Source organism: Mus musculus, chromosome 12, assembly GCF_000001635.26.
Source record: "Mus musculus strain C57BL/6J chromosome 12, GRCm38.p6 C57BL/6J".
Lineage (NCBI taxonomy): Eukaryota > Metazoa > Chordata > Mammalia > Rodentia > Muridae > Mus > Mus musculus.
The window spans coordinates 104,027,417-104,044,875 of NC_000078.6; the positions used below are offsets into that span (position 1 = coordinate 104,027,417).

The 17,459-nt window shown below is 48.2% G+C and overlaps 1 protein-coding gene and 1 long non-coding RNA gene across 2 annotated transcripts; one reads left to right on the forward strand and one right to left on the reverse strand.

Annotated features, from left to right (window-relative positions):
- Positions 1 to 1,352: 1,352 nt before the first annotated feature.
- Positions 1,353 to 17,027, reverse strand: Serpina12 (serine (or cysteine) peptidase inhibitor, clade A (alpha-1 antiproteinase, antitrypsin), member 12). Its single transcript, NM_026535.2, has 5 exons — positions 16,847 to 17,027; positions 10,322 to 10,972; positions 8,135 to 8,405; positions 5,009 to 5,156; positions 1,353 to 3,791 (listed from the first exon to the last, which is right to left on the reverse strand). The coding sequence occupies exons 2-5, from the start codon at positions 10,953 to 10,955 to the stop codon at positions 3,603 to 3,605; spliced, it is 1,242 nt and encodes a 413-aa protein (NP_080811.1). The 5' UTR covers positions 10,956 to 10,972; positions 16,847 to 17,027; the 3' UTR covers positions 1,353 to 3,602.
- On the forward strand, positions 4,909 to 10,379 carry Gm31271. The gene is made up of 3 exons (XR_381873.3): positions 4,909 to 5,110; positions 9,752 to 9,932; positions 10,034 to 10,379. It is a non-coding gene; the product is annotated as a predicted gene, 31271 (long non-coding RNA).
- Positions 17,028 to 17,459: the final 432 nt, after the last annotated feature.

The following is a 17,459-nucleotide window of genomic DNA, read 5'->3' on the forward strand; positions in this document are numbered from 1 at the left end:
AGCAATGTGGAAGTGTAAGCTGAATAAACCCTTTCCTCCCCAAACTTGCTTCTTGGTCATGATGTTTTGTGCAGGACTAGAAACCCTGACTAAGACAGACAGACAGACAGACAGACGTGTAGATAAGTGAATGGACAGGTTAGTGAGGTGAATAGTTAGATGGAAAGATAGATAGGTAGATAGATATATACATACATATATACATGCATGCATGCATGCATACATACATACATACATACATACATACACAATACATACATACATAGGTAGATACATAGCTGGGTAGGTATGTAGATGGAGCAGTGAATGGATGGCTGAATGGAGGATGGATGAATGGATGGGCCAGTGGGTTAGAGAGGTTGTTGTATAGGTAGAAGAATGGGTGGGTCAGAACATGGATGGTTGGGTAGATGGATGGATAGGAACATGAGTGGGTAGATGGATTAGTGAGCAATTGCACAGTGAGGATGCTCACAGGACTTCTATCTGATCCTAGCCTCATCATTTTCTAGCTCTGCATTTTGGGGCAGGTTATGTGGTTTCCTTAAGCTTGGGTGTGTGTGTGTGTGTGTGTGTGTGTGTGTGTGTGTGTGTTTTCTATCAGTAACATGGAATGGTTTCACCATGGAGGTTAATGAGTTTGAGGAATGATGAACACACCCGTGCAGTGTAGGCGACAAGAAGTGACTAAGAGGTGTGGGTTACATCAAAGTCAATCCCGTGGATTCATTTGCTCACTGACTCCCGAGGTCAGCCAGTCCACAGCCAGGTGGGCTGGGAAACCTTGGAGAGGGAGGAGCTGGCGTTTCCTGGAAAGATGACTGAAGCGCAGCAAGGCAGTGGTGGCAGTGAGCAGCGCCCAGACAGGGTGGGACGGCCTGAGTAGGCACACGGAGGTGGATCTGCAGATGCTGTGAAGCAGTAGGGCTGGCTATTTCCCAAGAGATACACCTACCATGCTAGCAGGCCTGCCCACCAGAAAACAGGGGAGACTGAGTGGTAACCAGCTGTCTGCAAATGAGTGTTTGTGTGGAAATCTCATCTTAACACCACATACCAAGCACACACTTTGTTGCGTGTACTAGTCTGGGCACTTAGATGCAAGGCTATATAGTGATCTGTTAGAGGGTCACCTTCTGGCCACAAGTGTGCTAGAATTGTTCTCCTTTGTGGGAAATAAGGTCCCGTCCATTGTTCCAGCCTAACTCCTCCCTTATTTCATTGCTCTAGCTACTAAAATGCCATTTTAGTTCCTCGTTCATACTGCTGACCACAGGGCCTTTGCACATGCCATTCTTGATACTTGCGTGGATCCCTCATCTCCTCCTTAGTTTCCTTTTTGGAAAAAAATTGCAGATATGTGATTTTTATTGTGAGTATTGAACATGTGGTTGTGAAGGTCAGGAACCATATTGGGAAATATTTATGCTAAGCAACAGTCATTTTTAAAAGTTAGGGCTTATGTCCAATTTCTGTTTGGAAGACAGGTTTGTATTTTGTCTCTTGTTAACTATCCTGGGAAAATATTGTACTTTTAACTTCTTCCTTTTTTTTTTCCTTCATTTTTAAGACGGTATTTTTATACCCATGGCTTCACACATACTGGGCAAACACTATCTGACTGAGCCCTATAATTGGAATCAGGGGTTATAATTGTGTTGGTTTCCTTTCTGGGGTCCTGAAATAGGATCTGACTGTCCTGCCATGTGCTTTCCTGTACCTCAGGGAGCCGTTTCTATGGTTAGTGGAGACTGTAGACATGAGCTTAACTGTAGCCCATGGTGTGCTCTGACTGACTTCAGCTCAAGTGGAAGGAGAGGGGACAGACACACAGACACTAATGAGCTTGGAAGTGGGCCATTTCCTGGAAGAAAGGCTGCTTGAGTGATACCGAGGAAGAGGATGGAAGCCTGTGAAGAGGTAAGAACGGAGGGCGAGTAGGGACTCATCAGGAGAAGGAGGGCATTCCCACGGGACTGTGGGGGAGGGAAGGGGGGCTAGATATTTAGAGTTGATATCCGTAGGAAGACGCTGGCCATCTCAGACTGGAGGAGGTGACAGAAGACGGTAACCAGGGTCTTAAGGTAGAATCTCACGGAATGCTTCTAGTCTACCTGGTCCCCGGAGGCATCCATCACTATTCCCTCGGTACATGCATTGGCTCTGGCTCCAGCTGGGCCACTCAGCGGATCAGTGGCTAACGTGGCCGTGCCTCATGAGCAGCACCACGACTTATAAACTGTGATGTAGTAAATTGCTCAAGGGGAGCTCAGCCTCTGATCCACTGGTTTCTCCCCAACTCCTACTTCCACCCAGGTAAGCAGCTGACTCTGAAACTTTCTGCTCACCCGGTCGTTCCCAGACCTCTCCACAGGCCTGGCCTCCGAGGATCCTCATCCCATAGGGGTCGGATGGCGGAAAGAGGTGATTGCTGGCCTCTCATTGGCTGGAGCAGAGATGTATAGCAACGAGAGAGCTTCCTACCACAAACTCCAGTACTGCTATGCTAAGCTTACTCTAACGCCACAGGAAGCCGAGTCGCCTCTCTAAGCTTCATTTCCTCCACAAGGCTTGCTCATTCTGGTTGCCTATTGAGCTTTAGTGAACAAAGCACGAAGGTCACGGTGTTCTGAGAACTGCTAGGCAAGAAGTGACAATTGCTGCTTTAAAGGTACCAAGCCCGTCTGAGTGTCCCTCCCCCAACAAGGCCTGCACAGGCTATTCACAGCCAGAGGGATAAAGGCATCCCTCTGCGCTCCAGACCCACACCATTGGTCTGGCCCTTGGTGCCCCCTAGTGGCAGTAAGTTGACACCACAGGGTCAGTTTTCTGAGACAGGTAGAGACCCCCATTTTCCAAAGGTTCAATAGTAGAACCCGTCTTTGACCAGAGGCCCGAGGAACCTTAGAATCTTCCTCCTGTGACCGAAAGAAATGAACAAATCTGGCAGCGATCTCCAGCTTCACCCCAAGGCAGCCTTCTTCTAATGCTGGGTCACTTCCACCGTGTTCCCGGAGGTCTAGCTGGGCTAGCACCAACCCTACCTGGACACTCTGGGAGGTGAGCCATGTAACACGCATGCCAGAGTTCTCAGCCTGGAACTCACAATGGAAAACGAATTCTGCAAGGAATTGGCACCGATTTCCTCAACGCCTCATCAAGGAGCAGGGCAATCCTCACGTCAGAAAGGGAGGCAGAGAGGTTCCAAAATGAGACCCGTGGCTTTCCTAGCAATGTCTTCTTCTACCCAGGCTCGGTTCACTGTCTGTGGCTCCCATTTCCCTCTGAGCATCTACCTGACTCTAGCAGATGGGTCAGGGGAGGTGGAGTTTATCACATCACAGACACTCCCTGCCTTCAGGGATGAAGGAGATGTGGGCATAGTGGGAGTAAAGGTTGGCATTTGGTCCAGGAGTGCTGATGGCTTGGGAGAGGCTATAAATGGGTACAGAGCACAAAGTCCCTAGAGGAAGCTGGGCTGCTGGGCCGTGTTGGGACTCCATAACACTTGGTCCCTGGTGGGTGGCATTGTTTGGAGAGGTTTTGGAGGTGCAACCCTTGGAAATGGGTGGGGTCTGAAGCCAACAGGGAATGCTCCTTTATTACCCACTAGGGTCATAAATCCTTGCCAAGAAGACCATGGAAGGCATGAAATTCTCATAGATCATCATGAGGAAGGGTCTGTCTAGCTTCATATGTCGTGGGGTCTCCATGGGCAATGTCTGGGCTCCAGAGCCTGCAGCCCCTTCCATGCCTTTCTCATCCATCTTCAGTTCAGCCTTGTGCACAGCCTGCAGAACCAAGAGACAGTCAGTGGCTGTCGGGGGATGGGTATGTCAGGCTAAGAGCGGGAAGCCCAGAAAGGGAGACAATCTGGCCACATAGTCAAAACTGGCCAGCATAGTCGTGAGGATGGTGTTATAGTGGAGTGTGGGGATGGGGGGAGGGGAGATGCAGTGGGGGCTGCTATCCTCCCACAATCCCCCACCACAGTTCCCTCCCAGAACAGCTTGACCCCCTCCCTTTACTATACTCAACACCAGACAATTCCACCACCTCCCACATTGACCACACACCCTCGGATGGGCATTCCCCTTAAGTGGTGGTTTGAATGAGAAAGGTAGTCATAGGCTCCTGAATTTAAACACTTGGTCCCTGGTGAGTGGCACTGTTTGGAGAGGTTTTGGGGGTGCAGCCTTGTTGGAGGAAACATGTCACTGGGGGTGGGCTTTGAGAGTTTAGAGTCTCACCCGCTGCCTGTTCTCACTCTGTACTTCTGTATGTAGGCAAAATGTGATCAGCCAGCTTCCAGTTCTGGCTGTCTGCTGTTATGCCTTCTCTTTTAAGGACCATCCCCCTGGGACCACAGACCACAGTGAACTCTTCTGTAAGTTGCTTTTGGCTATGGTTCTATCACTGCAGCAGAACAGTGCCTAATACCCACTGTTCTTCTCTGTTTCTGCCCTTTGAACCCCCAAACTGGGTTGCTAAATATATAAAATATCTAGTTAAATTTTCATTCATGATAAGCAATGGTTATGTTCAAGTATGAATAGGTCCCCCTGCAATATTCTGAACATACTTATGTTACGAAACAGTTGCGCATTATGGCTCTGAAATTTAAATTAAACCGAGAGTCTTATACTGTGTCCGCTAAGTCTGAAGATGCTGTCCACATAGCCCTCTTCTCCTGCCCTCATCAACGGGTTGCTACTCAGCTGCAGAGCCTCTGCCTGCCTGTCTCAATGGTGCAGCTCCCTCCTTCCTTCCCAGAGAGAAGGTTCCGGACAGATCCAGACTGGCTATGGGTCTGACAGATGTCCCAGCACTTGATCAATATTCAGGGCATGCCCAGTATAAACCGTGTGAGCGACAATTCTAGTTTAAAGACTGGAATCAGAGGCTGAGACGTGCTTTGCCTGGGATCACAGAGCTCTGACCACAGCTCTGGCTGAGGCTGCAGGAGGACTCCTGAGTAGGAGACAGCAGTCCAGCCAGGCAAGCTTACCTCTCCCACCTTCAGGCTTCGATGAGATGAGATCCGGGTGAGGTCACCATTCTCCTCAAAGATTTTGCTGATGCCCAGGCGGGACAGAACCTTCTTCATGTTGTAAGTAGACGAGATGCGGAGCTTGGGCACCCACACATCCACCACTCTGTGGAGGAGAGAAGGACAAGGGTGATGGGAAGTGCTCTCTGATCATCTAGGCTGGGCTCCTGGGAAGATGGTGGACGAGGCTTTTATCCTCCCTGTATCAAGGCTCAAGGGGTTTCTGTCCTTGGAATAAGAGAGGCTCAACTCTGGGATTCAAGACAACTCATATTCTCTCACCACATCCTGCTTCCTGCCCAGCTTTCCCCAGAGCACACATCCACTGGAAACAGTCTCAGATTCTTCCCCGTGTTCATGATCTCCCCAGAGCAGACTGGGCTGGGCTATAGCCCGAGGCAGATTAGACCCCTGAAAGCCTGCTGCTAGAGACAGTAGAGCTTAAAACCTGGAGTCAGTCAGAGCTGGGGTCAAGCCCACTCGAGAAGCCCCACAACTGGGGCAAAGGACATTGGTCTTCTGAGCCATGCAAAGGAGAACTGCATTGTGACCTTGGGCCCCCTCTCCGTCTTTACTTCTGGCTCATTCCAGATTTTCACTAAATCTCGTATCTTGATACTCTTGCTAGCCTGATAATCACCAAACTTGCCTTCCTACTTCTTTATTCTTTCTTTCTTTAAAAATGAAATAGCTTTTAAGCACATAGCATTTACCTGATGGGGATGGACAGGAAAAGCCCTTGCATTTGACTTGTGTCCTGGCAGGAAGGCAGATAATGAAACCAAGGCTAAGAAAAGTATAGTGTGTCACACTCACAGATAGTAGTGTGTGAGGGGGCAGTAAGTGTGAACAACAATAACAAAATAAATAGATCAACTTGTGGGAACCAAGAATGATGGGGGTCAAACAAGAGGTTTGGGTCAACCTGAGGAAGGAAGGGAGTTGGACAAGATAGATTTTTCTCCCTGAGTCAACAGGGAACCACAGTCAAATTCTGAATCAGCAGAGGCATGCTGTGGCCTTATTAAGATTCAAAATAGCTCTGTTGTTCTGCTTAAAATATACCCTTAGCATTTGATGCTTGGGATAGGCATTGTTGCTAGGTGATAGACCACTGACAGGCAGTTGGTGTGGGAACCTCAGAGACAGAGGGAAGAGGCTGAGACCCAATTTGTTTCAGTGTGAGGTTAACAGAGCTTCCTGACACACGTGGGAACGGTTGGGAGAAACGGATCAACTATGGCCCAGTAGGTCAAGCTTGGATTATGGAGTGGAATTGCCAGAAACTGAGAAAGGTCAAAAGTGGGCCTGGGCAGGAGCGCTCTCACTCTCACTCTCTCTCTCTCTCTCTCTCTCTCTCTCTCTCTCTCTCTCTCTCTCTCAGTGTGTGTGTGTGTGTGTGTGTGTGTGTGTGTGTGTGTGTGTGTGTATGTGTGTGTGCTGAGCACACAGAGACTATGATCCCATCAGATATCCTGAGTTAACAGGACTCTGGCATTGGGAGGCAGGGAACTGAGGCTGAGGGCAGGAACAGCCTCATGGTTGACACAGTATTGAAAGATTTCTGACTGTTGTAGTCACCAGATGGAAAAATCTAGATAGCAAAGAGATCCAGACTGAGCCCTGTGGTGTTGAGCTCTAACACAGAAACAGGAGAAGGGAGCCAGCAAAGGAGAGGGGCAAGCAGCACTCCAGAAGGAGAAGGTATGGCTGGCCCATGGAAAGAGTCCAGGTGCTAACCCTGGACTCTGCAGCATGGCCCCTCAGTCACTATAGTCTTCGAGAAGAAAACAGTGCAAACATCTGGCCAAGTGAGTTTGAAGTAGAAGGCTGTTCAAAGAGAGCAGAGAGCAGAAGGGAGAATAAGAGAACAGAGAGCAGAAGGGAGAATAAGAAAGGAAAAACAAAATAGCAAATTTTCTTCAAATATGGAATGTAGATTCACATAGATACACTCATAGGCATAATACATGTGTGACATGATACTATGGTACTATGTGGGGGAAGAAGGGACCAGTGCACAAATAGACACTCATATGTATGTGTGTATATATATGCGTATATATGTGTGTGTGTGTGTGTGTGTGTGTGTGTGTGTGTGTGTGTGTGTGAAGCTGACTGATGGAAAGGTAGCTGTTTCAAAAGCCTGGCAGCTTTGTGCCTCTCACAGAGAAAGCTTTGTCTCCTCTGAGGAGACCCCGAGCTCTTGCTCTAGAACTCTGGGCAACAGCTTTCAAACTGTGTGAAGACTCTGCCTTCAGTACACAAGCCAGGTTGGAGGACCCTGGTGCCTGAATTCTGACGTGTTCTACATGCTTAGAAATCTGGGGTGTAAGCGGGAGAGGTTAGGCGTGTATCTGTTGATGTGGAAAAGGGTGTAGCCCTTCAGCCTCCCCTAGTCCTTCCACGGTGGGAAGGGGCTTCAGGAAGAGTAGCCCATCTCCTCCTCTTCCTTCTTTCCTTCTTTCCTTCTCCTCTGCAATTACCCAATAAAGGGAGTTGAAGGTGTCTAAGCTTGGCTCCCTATGTATACTTCAAAAGAACTTCACAACTACCAGGGAGCCCAAATGGGCTTGAGAAGTAGGGATATTGGCTCATCACGTGTACTGTGATGAAGTGAAAGTTTCCCTTTAGCATATGAGGGCAAGTCCCCACCCTAGAGAGAGACGGGAGTCTCCTAGAAAAGCGGTGGACACTCCTGGTTTTGGCTACTCCAGGCCGAGAGAGGGGGCTGGGAGACAAGATGCATCTCTGCTCAGAGGAGCGGAGTGTCCCTTCGGTACATCCTTAAAGTTTCCTCTGTAAGAATCCATGACTTCTCTTTCTTCACTACAGCCTGCAAGCTGTACCTTAAATGCCACCTCCTCTGTGAAGCTTTCCCTGACTACCCCCCTCCAGCGAGACTGGAACCCCCACACTCCCATAAGTTCAATGCATAAACTTCAAATAGCCCCTCCAGTCTCCTGTCCACCTTTACAGAGCCCCAGAGAGAGCCTGGCTGTGGACTAGGGGGAGAAGAAATGAGGAGAGTGTGAGGGAAGAGGGGAAAGATAAGGGTCTCTGTGGACAAAGCTCTGACTTTACCTTTTTGAGAGAAGGCTTTTCCACTTGGCAAAGATGTCTGCCTGCAACCCCTGCTCCAGCAGCTTCAGCTTGCCATTGTCAGGAAGGACAAATGTGGCTGTGATGTTTCCCCGGTAGGGGATTTCCAAGATGGTGCAGGAGAGCTGGCTGTCATAGGCCATGTCGTACAAGCCCCTTTGGAACATCATGGGTACCTTCACGGTCTTGCCTTTCTCTATGAAGAACTCCTCCTCCTTGGTCTGTTTTGGGTCGAATTCATACTGCCACCTGCCTGAGGAGTAGAGGCGACAAAATGGCAAAGGTGTCTGGAAGAAAAGGAGGAGGCCTGACCCCGCTGATCCCTGGCCACCGTCCACCAGATTCAGGGGCAGTGATGCAATGTTCTTCTCCATGCCTGGATGTCTGTGGGAAGCACACAGGCCCAGGGACCCAGTCAAAAAGAGCCTGGGACTCGTATTGCAGGGCTGTGAGGTAGCAGAGTACATGACCCTAAGGCCCCTGGTGCTCAGATGGCCATAGCTTGTATCTTAACAGAGGGATGGATTGTGGTTCCTGAGGCTGTTTGGCTTTGTGAGAGTGAAAATACTTCCCTTGGTATTCTGACGCCCCTCTCCTGTGGGCATAAGAAAACCACGGGGACACCGTGCTGCAGAGCTCTGTCTGCAAACTCCCTTTGATTGATTGATTGACTGGTGGTGTGTGTGTGTGCATGCGCACACGTGCATGAAAGTGTTACAGTCAGAGGTTAATCTTGTGTTATCTATCAATCCCCACCTTGTTTTTGAGTCAGGACTCCCTCATTGAGCCGGAAGCTCACGGATTGTCTAGATGGACTAGCCAGAGAGCTCCTGTCTCTGTCCCCTTACCCTGCGGGGCTAGGGTTACAAATCTGTACCAACTTGCCCGGATTTTAACACCTATGCTGGGAGTCTGAACTCAGGTCCTCATGCTTGCAACACGGGCCGTTTCCCCACCTGAGCCATCTCGTCAGCCTCGGGCTTCTGATGTTTGTAGTTAGAGAAGGCCCCGACATTGCACATACACTCGCAGTTGTATAATTTCTAACTTGCTGTTCTCAGAGCCTCGGGGGCCGACTCCCTAAGTCCCAATCCTGGCTTCACTGCTCTGTAAGGATGGTTTTGAACAAGTGTTTAAATTTCAGTCCCTAATGTATAAAGTGGGGATGTGGCAGGCACGTCAGAGAGTGTCTTGGTGACTTACGGGATGAAGCAGATGGAGTCTGTCTAGTGTGTATTGAGTGAGTGCTCCTTGTTGAGTGAGTGCTCCTTTCGTCTGCACTGTTGTTGTGCCTGCTCCTAATGGAGATGCTGAGCTAGCCTGGATTACCCCATACCCCTCTGTGGTTCAGGCTGCCATTCTTGTCTCCCTTTCCCTCAGCAGTCATCAATCTTCCTATGTTGCGTCCCTATGTGGGACCATTACTGAGCCAAGTGATGGCCTTGCAGGGACTGGAGAGTATGAGCCTCAGGTTTTCTTTTCTTTTTTTCTTCATTTTTTTCTACTTTTCCAAAACCTGTGTATATGTGTTTGTTGTGTGAGTACAGATGTTGGAGAACACTCTTCCATATACTTTTTCAGTATCTCCTTTATACTAAGGTTAAATCTCTGAAGATCAATAAGGGATGAAGGCACCAATCAAAATGGCCGCTACCACCAGTCAAAATGGCCGCTCTGCTGCCACCGCCGCTGCCACCACCACCACCACCACTACCACCACCACCACCACCACCACCACCATCATTCAATTGTTCCAGGTGACCTTGCACTATAAAGCAAGGTGCATAGCATTAAGCCCTAGAGAAGTGGGTTCTGGTCCTGAATGAATAGTTTTAGACCTTGGAGTAACCCTCCCCAACTTTCACTTTCTCTCTTATCTAGGAAGCAGAGACTTCAACTTCTAAACCAAAGCAAATGAGGACAACCCGCCACAATGAAAGCACACACACGGGAATCTAGGGTTTGCAATGCTCATCTCCCCTAGGAATCCCTGGGGGGATTCAGCTCCTTGGTGGGTTATGCCTCTTGGCATTTACTTTCCAGCCAGAGAGGGTAGAGTCTGGACTGTTCCTGACACCAGGATTTAGATTCAGAGCAAGCAAAGGACTGGGTCAAGTTTCTAACCCAAATCCCTCTACCTTCCCCACACCAGCATGCCCCTAGCCTTACCTCGAAAGTAAATATAATTTGTGAGAATCATCACGGTGCCTGGGTCTATGCTTTTTACCATGTTTTTGATTCTGCTGTGGGTTTTCTGACTGATGTATCTGTTGATATCCTTCTGAGTGTTTTCTAAGTCCTGGAAGTTAGTGAGCACCATGTCCGCATCATACACATTCTTAGCCAGGTTCAGGAACCTCTGTTGGGGCCTCAGCTTCTGATCCATAAATAAAGCATTGCCTAAGTTCATCTTTGTGTCCTCCGTCTCCTGGTTGAGCTTGTGGAGAAGGTAGTGGAAAGCCGCATGGACGTCCCAGTTTGACATCTCTTTGAAGTTGAAGCCCTCCCGGATTTCCTCCAGTGTGGAGTTCTGGGCCCCGAGAGACAGCATGGAGAAGGCAGTGGAGATGCTCAGTGGGGATAGGAAGATGTTTCCCTGAGGGCTATTGCTGGCCAGCCTCTGCAGTAGCTTGAAGCCAAATTCCATGTTGTGTCGAGCAAGCTGCCGGGCATCCTTCTTGCCCCTCCACTCTTGGACCCTGACTGGAGAATCATACATATCTGGAGCATCTCTGTCCTGCAGGAGACCTTTCACAGTGAGGAGGCCTGCCAGAAACAGGCCCAGGTCCAGCATGCGAGTCATTGTCCTTGGGGATTATCCTGTTGAGCAGCAGATCTGAGGTTAAAGCAAGAAGGGGAGAACCCCATGGCTCCCTCCCATCTTAGCCATCAGGAAGACCCATGGGAGAAGACAGCGGCTGTAGGGTGCTGAACACCACAGCCGAGTGCTTTGAGAGTCTTGATGGCATCGAATCTTTGTCATCTCCTCGGGGGCTAGACTTTACTTTTCCCATGTCCAAAGTGAGAAGCCTGAGCATACAACACCTTTCTTGCTTTAAATTGTGTTTACAATTATTTATTTATTGCTTTGAGAACACATGTGCATGTACGCACTCATGCATGCGTGCACCCCCCCCCACCCCAGCACATATGTGAAGATCAAAGGACAATTTGAAGGAGTTGGTTTCCCCCCTTCCACCATGTGGTCCTGGGGTTCAAACTTAGGTCAAACTTGATAGCAAGTGCCTTTACTGGCTATGCTATCTTGCTAGTCTACCACTCTTGCTTTTGAGCTCTTCTCTCTTATCTTTGTGTTTATTAATACATACACACATACATGCATATATATGATACACATGAACATGTGCATATGTGTGTGTGTGTGTGCACGCACATGAATAGAACAGGACAACCTTTGGAGTCAGTCAGTCCTTGCCTTCCAGTTTGTTTGAGACAAGGTCTCTTGTTGCTCACTGTTGTACAGGCCAGACTAGTTGTCCAGGATTTTCTGGAGATTCTACCATGTCTGCCTGACATTTTGCCACAGGACACTAAGATTAAAGATGTTTGCCACTGTTCCTGGCTTTCTGTGGGTTCTGAGGATCCCAACTCAGGTCCTTCTGCTTGCATAGCAAGTGCTTTGCCCACTGATCTATAGTCCCAGCCCCTTCTTTATCTTAAGATAGCAGTGTCTCAACATCTTTGAGGACATTCTACCACCAGCCCCCACAATAACAGAATATTGCAGAGTGGGCACTTGACTGAGGACATGCCAGAACAACACTTCATCCTCTTGTTACCACTGTTTCATGGGTGAGAGTGGAACTCAACTGAAGTCAGTCCGTGATTTTCCTGAGGGATATACTTAATGGGAGTCCCATTAAGTATGATTGCTTTAATGACATAGCTTCAAACCTAAAGAGCTAGCCACCTCTCACACATGTAGATGGCAAGAAGAAAGACAGCGATAAAGAGAAATGAAGAGTCACATCTAATGACATCTTAAGTCCCTGAATCAACCTTTCTTTGGTACCCACCTGCCTCCACTTTTCCAAACCAAGCCAATTTATTTCCACCTTGGGGTTGGCTGGCTTGAGCTGGCTTTGGTTTTCTTGACTAATTCTCAGAGATCAAGCCTCCTATAGAGGACCCCATGATCTACAGGAAATTAATGTCCTCCAGAGAGAAACCTCAGTCTTTGGTAGCCCTCTCCTTAGCCTCTTTAGGAAAGGGGAAGGGGTAGTGTCAGTGAAGACCAAACCCAAGCCTTGCTGGCTCTGGGCCTGACTTCTCAGATGCTGCACCTCCCAGTGGCTCAGAGAACTCTTAAAGACAATGCCATTCATTTTTTCCCTTTGTCTCTGGCTCTGCAGCTCCATAGAGCTGCCAAGAACATGGCATTCAGTAATTTTGGGGCTATTCCTATGTAGAGCAAAACCATGCCTCTATGTGTATTTCTTATGCCACCATCTGTTCCCTGTAATTTCCATTTCCCAGTTCATGGCCCATAGGAAATGGTAAACCACACAACAGTAAAGGCCCTAGCATGAAGCTGGGGGGCAGGACTCGGCTGAGAGCCATCTTAAAGTGAGAGCCTGTGGGTAAATAAGGGAACCAGTATGTGTGGAGGGAGCAGAACAAGGGTGCCATTCAGGTGCCAGCCAGCCTTGGTCTGGTCCCCAAGCAGGATTTTAAGAGGTTCTGACCCTTTGGGCAGAATTAGTTGATGGGTGGGTGTTGTCCTTTCCTGGGATTCAGGATGTGACTTATAACTTTCTGAGACAATGGGCTCCTTTTAGCCAGTGTCAGGAGCCATTTAGGAAAGGCTAAGGTTAGCAGGTGACCTTCTTGGAGGTGGCCCACCTTTTTGCATGTCCCAAGATGGGTAAGCTCTGAAAGGCAAGGTCCCAAGAGAATTTATCTCAGGAATGCTTCTTGCAGCTGATATGCCTTTTCCTGTCACCCTTACAGAGCCTGAGGATTCCTGCACATTAGCCCACTCCATGGAACAGACTTCCTGCAGATCAACCTAAAGATGAACTTTTACAGATAAATGCTGTTTATGAATTAAGGATTTTATAGAATTCCTGGTTTGATCTTAGGTTTTAAGAGATGGTTTTAGTTGTTTGCTAGAAAGATGGACTAATGTTAGAATCAAGAATAGAATGTGTCCACTCTTCATAATAGTAAGTAAAGGCTGCATAATAAGAAATACAATAAGCTTTCATAATTACACTGAAAAGAGAAATAGGCTTGAGACAAATTTGTGCTCAAAGGAAAACATTCATTCTAGATCAGGTCCAAGGATGAGGCCACAGGTGTGCACTATGATAAAGCCAGGCCATGTGAAACTGTAGCTTTGAACTTATAATGAGCTTGTAGAATGAAACACTGCTTTGAACTTAATATCGACATCCTTCTGTAACTCCCATGTTATGTAACATTGTATCTATGATGTAATTTTCTGAAGGATTTTTGTTTAGGAAGGTGAACCTCAGACCTGTTTGTTGGCATACGTTTGGTACAGTCCTGTTTTCCCTGAGTCTCCCCCCCCCCAACACTTTACCCTTCCTGGAATCCCATTTAGTAACAATTAAAATTAACTTGCTATTAGTGATAGTCTGGGCAAAATAGATTATGGGAGAGAAATGCTAGAATCTATAAAGATGCTTCAGATAAATTAAAGAAAAAAGAACTCAGCTGAATTGATGGTAATCACACCTTTAATCTCAGCACTCAGGAGACAGAGGCAGGCAGATCTCTGTCAGAGACCACCAGCCTGGTCTACAGAGTGAGCTCCAAGACAGCCAGGACCACGCAGAGGAGCCCTGTCTGAAAAACAAAACAAAACAAAACTGGAGCGCTAGCTTCTGTGGGCTGGGCTGTTGCCACAGGCGCCCTGGATTAAAATAGAAGCTTGCATTGCTCAAAGCGGACTGCCACCCTGGGCCATTTCCCAATGCTCAGGAATGGAAAAGTTAAGCCAGGCCACGTCACTCACACAGCTGACACAAAGTTCTCCACAGACAATCTGCCAACCTTCCTGGGAGTCAGGGCCACGTGGAAGCTGCGTGCAAGTCAGAGCAGGCAGGCCAGAAGCCTGAACCAGGCAGGGAGTGGGGGGAAGCCAACTGCTGGCTGGCTGCTGGGCCCCAGGAACCAGCCTGATATTCCCTCTCACAGCAGGGCTCTCTGTTGAGCTCCACTTCCAGCCCTAAAGGGCTCTACAGTGCCGGGTCACAGCAGTGAGGGCTGGGAGGGGATCTCATGCTGGGATACTGAGCCTTCCTCTCTTATCTGTGTGTTCTGTAAACCCTTGGGATAGCTGCATCTTCACATGTAAGACTGCTTGGGTAAGGGCCACAATTTGGTCTCTTCCCGACCAGATGCTGTTGCCCAGCCGAGGCTCCACCCCCTCAGGACAAGGCCATGAGTGGACCACACCTTCCACCTCTATAAGCCTGTGACACTGCCACTGTGATTTCTAACGCTCACTTCAGGCCTGCCCTTCCCTGGCCAGGCCCGCCTTTGGCTTTTTACTCCGAAACAGCCCACAGTAATCCCATGCTTCCACCTATTTCCACAGCCCCCAAACTGACCCAAATTTGTCAGATGGGTGAGATACTGAAGTAGGCTATTTTTTTTTCTGGCAATTAAAATAGTAGAGCAACTGGTTATTTCCCAATAAATTGATGGGTCAGATCTTTTGAATTGAGTAAGAGTTTATTGGGTTGCAGGCTGGAATGTGTATATGGCTCTCTCTGTGTCTCTGTGCATATGAGTGTGTATTTGCTCCTAACACAAATCACGTGTATAAAAATAAAACCACGAAAAAGAAGGTCGATGCCAAAGGCTGTGGGGCACACAAGAGACAGCGCTGTGATTCCCTGGTCCTTTGCCTCCCACATTATTTGGGAAAACAGTTCTTTCTTCCTATGAATACTTTCACCTCTTATTTACCCCCTAGCAGCATGGAGAAGCCACTGGAACAAGTTACACTGCTAGCATCAAGCCTGCATGCGGTCAGTCCTTGCGGAAGGGACTATCCTTCCACAGTGACACATGGAGACCTTGTCTAATTAAGTGTGTGTGTGTGTGTGTGTGTGTGTGTGTGTGCCCATGTATGAATATAAATGAATGTATAACCCTTCTTTTGGCATTCTGGTGGGTTCAGTTCCTGTTTATAAGATGATATGGTGCTGACCCACAACCTCCGTACATCCTCTATGCATTTCAAATCATCACCACACTGCAGATAGTCACTATACAATGAAGACTCTCTGGCAATCATCATCACACTGGTAAGCTTGCACAATACAAGGATAGAAAAAGAATTCTGCATATTCACTTCCTGTGTAAATGTTGTCTGCAAACATTTGCTGACCCAGAGAAGGTCATGTCTGTGGGTATGGTGCCTGTGGGGACAGGGACCAACTATGGTACTGGTGGGGTTGCACAATGCTTCTCTGGTTAATAGCAGTTGGCTAGAGAAGTCAGTAATAACCAGAATACATGGAGTAAAGACAATCTATTCTCTGGGCAGAGATTTAGACTCATTCACTTTGGAAGAGGAGGTCCCACGTCCACCTCTCTCCTAACAGTGCCACCTCTTTCCTCCTTGACAAAGCCACTGGCCATCTAGCCCTTCTCCAGCCAGTGAGACCAATGCATATGGCTGCTTCTGACGAGTTTCCACCCATGCTGTCTTGAGCTTTAAGCAACCACAGAGCTCGCCGTCCTGTGGGGGACATCCCAGGTTGGCTGCCTACATCAAGCACCTTTCTTTCCATACCCAAAGGACCCTGTGCTCTCTGGGGCCTCAGCTTCCCTCAGATCCTTCCTGGAGTTTGTCAGGATGCAACACTTGGATCTGTCTAGAGCTCTCTGGAGCTGAGAGATTCCAAAGACCCTTCCCAGAGATGTAACAAAGTACTTCAAGAGAGGAGCCAAGACATCCTGGATACACTTTAGGACTCACCTGTTTTAAGGGACTGATGATGTTTTAAGATAAAATTATCTAGAGGCAATGAACATGACATTATTTTTCAAAGCAAGTTGAGAACTAAATGGAAAGACATCTGCCCCACAAGAGAACTCTAACGCTCATTTCTTGGAGAACAGAGGCCGGAATGGCTTTCCTTATTAATTTGTCCTGCAGAATTTCCTTTGCATTCTTTTCAAACATAGTTTTTAAGTGCTGAATGTAATATCAACAACACTCAGGAGGCCAAGAGAGAAGGGTAGCCTGGGCTATATATTAAAACCTTGAGAGAGAGAGAGAGAGAGAGAGAGAGAGAGAGAGAGAGAGAGAGAGAGTTTTCCCCCATGAACTTGTAAGTTGATAGATACTTCCTGGCTCAGCAGCTCAACTGGAAGGAAGCAAACAGCCACAGAGGCCAACTGCGGCAAGCAGAGGGCAGCGAGGACGGCCTTGCTTCTGAAGAGCTCCCTTCTCTCCCTTTCCCCACCCTGTGCAGTTTTCTTCTAAAAATTTCTCAGAAGTAAGTATCCATGGAAACGAACCGAGCCCCCACTGTACCTGCCCGGCACACCCCCAGGGGCTGCTCTTACACACATTAGAAATCCTCCACATTTCTAGAGAGTACAGTGCCCTTCAGCCTTTTATCCTGGAGTTGTCCTCGTGAGCTATAGACTAGAAACTCTACATCTTTCCAGAAGGGGTTGCATACTCACAGTGGGTCCAGGCGCCATCCACAGGGCCAAACGGGCCTGCCTGGTTTGTTTTATTATTTATACCTCCAGGGCCTCCTGAAGAGGCAGAGTGTGGCCAATTGAAGCTGCTGGAGTCAGTCAATGGGCTTCCAGGAGCCGTGGCCACACCACTTCCCCTGAAGGATCCTCCTCATCTCCCACCTCTGGAGCCTAACCACAGCAAGGAGATATGTGCAGACCACGCCCCCTGGGCGGGAGCTACCTCAACGCAGGCCACTCATACCTTTTGCAACTTTCTTTCTATTTTTTTTTTTTTAAGTTTCTCAATCACTGTCTGGAGATTGGGAGAGTCAACAGGGGGACCCGCCTTTGATGATATTGAAATGTCAACCCCTCAGTCACCTTTGTCCTCCATTTTAAGGGATGAGAGCGTTCGGGTAGAGGGTCATTCCTTCACCTTATCTTTGCCTTCACTCTTTTGTTTGTTTGTTTGTTTGTTTGTTTTTTGTTTTTGTTTTTTCAAGATAGGGTTTCTCTGTGTAGCCCTGGCTGTCCTCGAACTCACTTTGTAGACCAGGCTGGCCTCGAACTCAGAAATCCGCCTGCCTCTGCCTCCCAAGTGCTGGGATTAAAG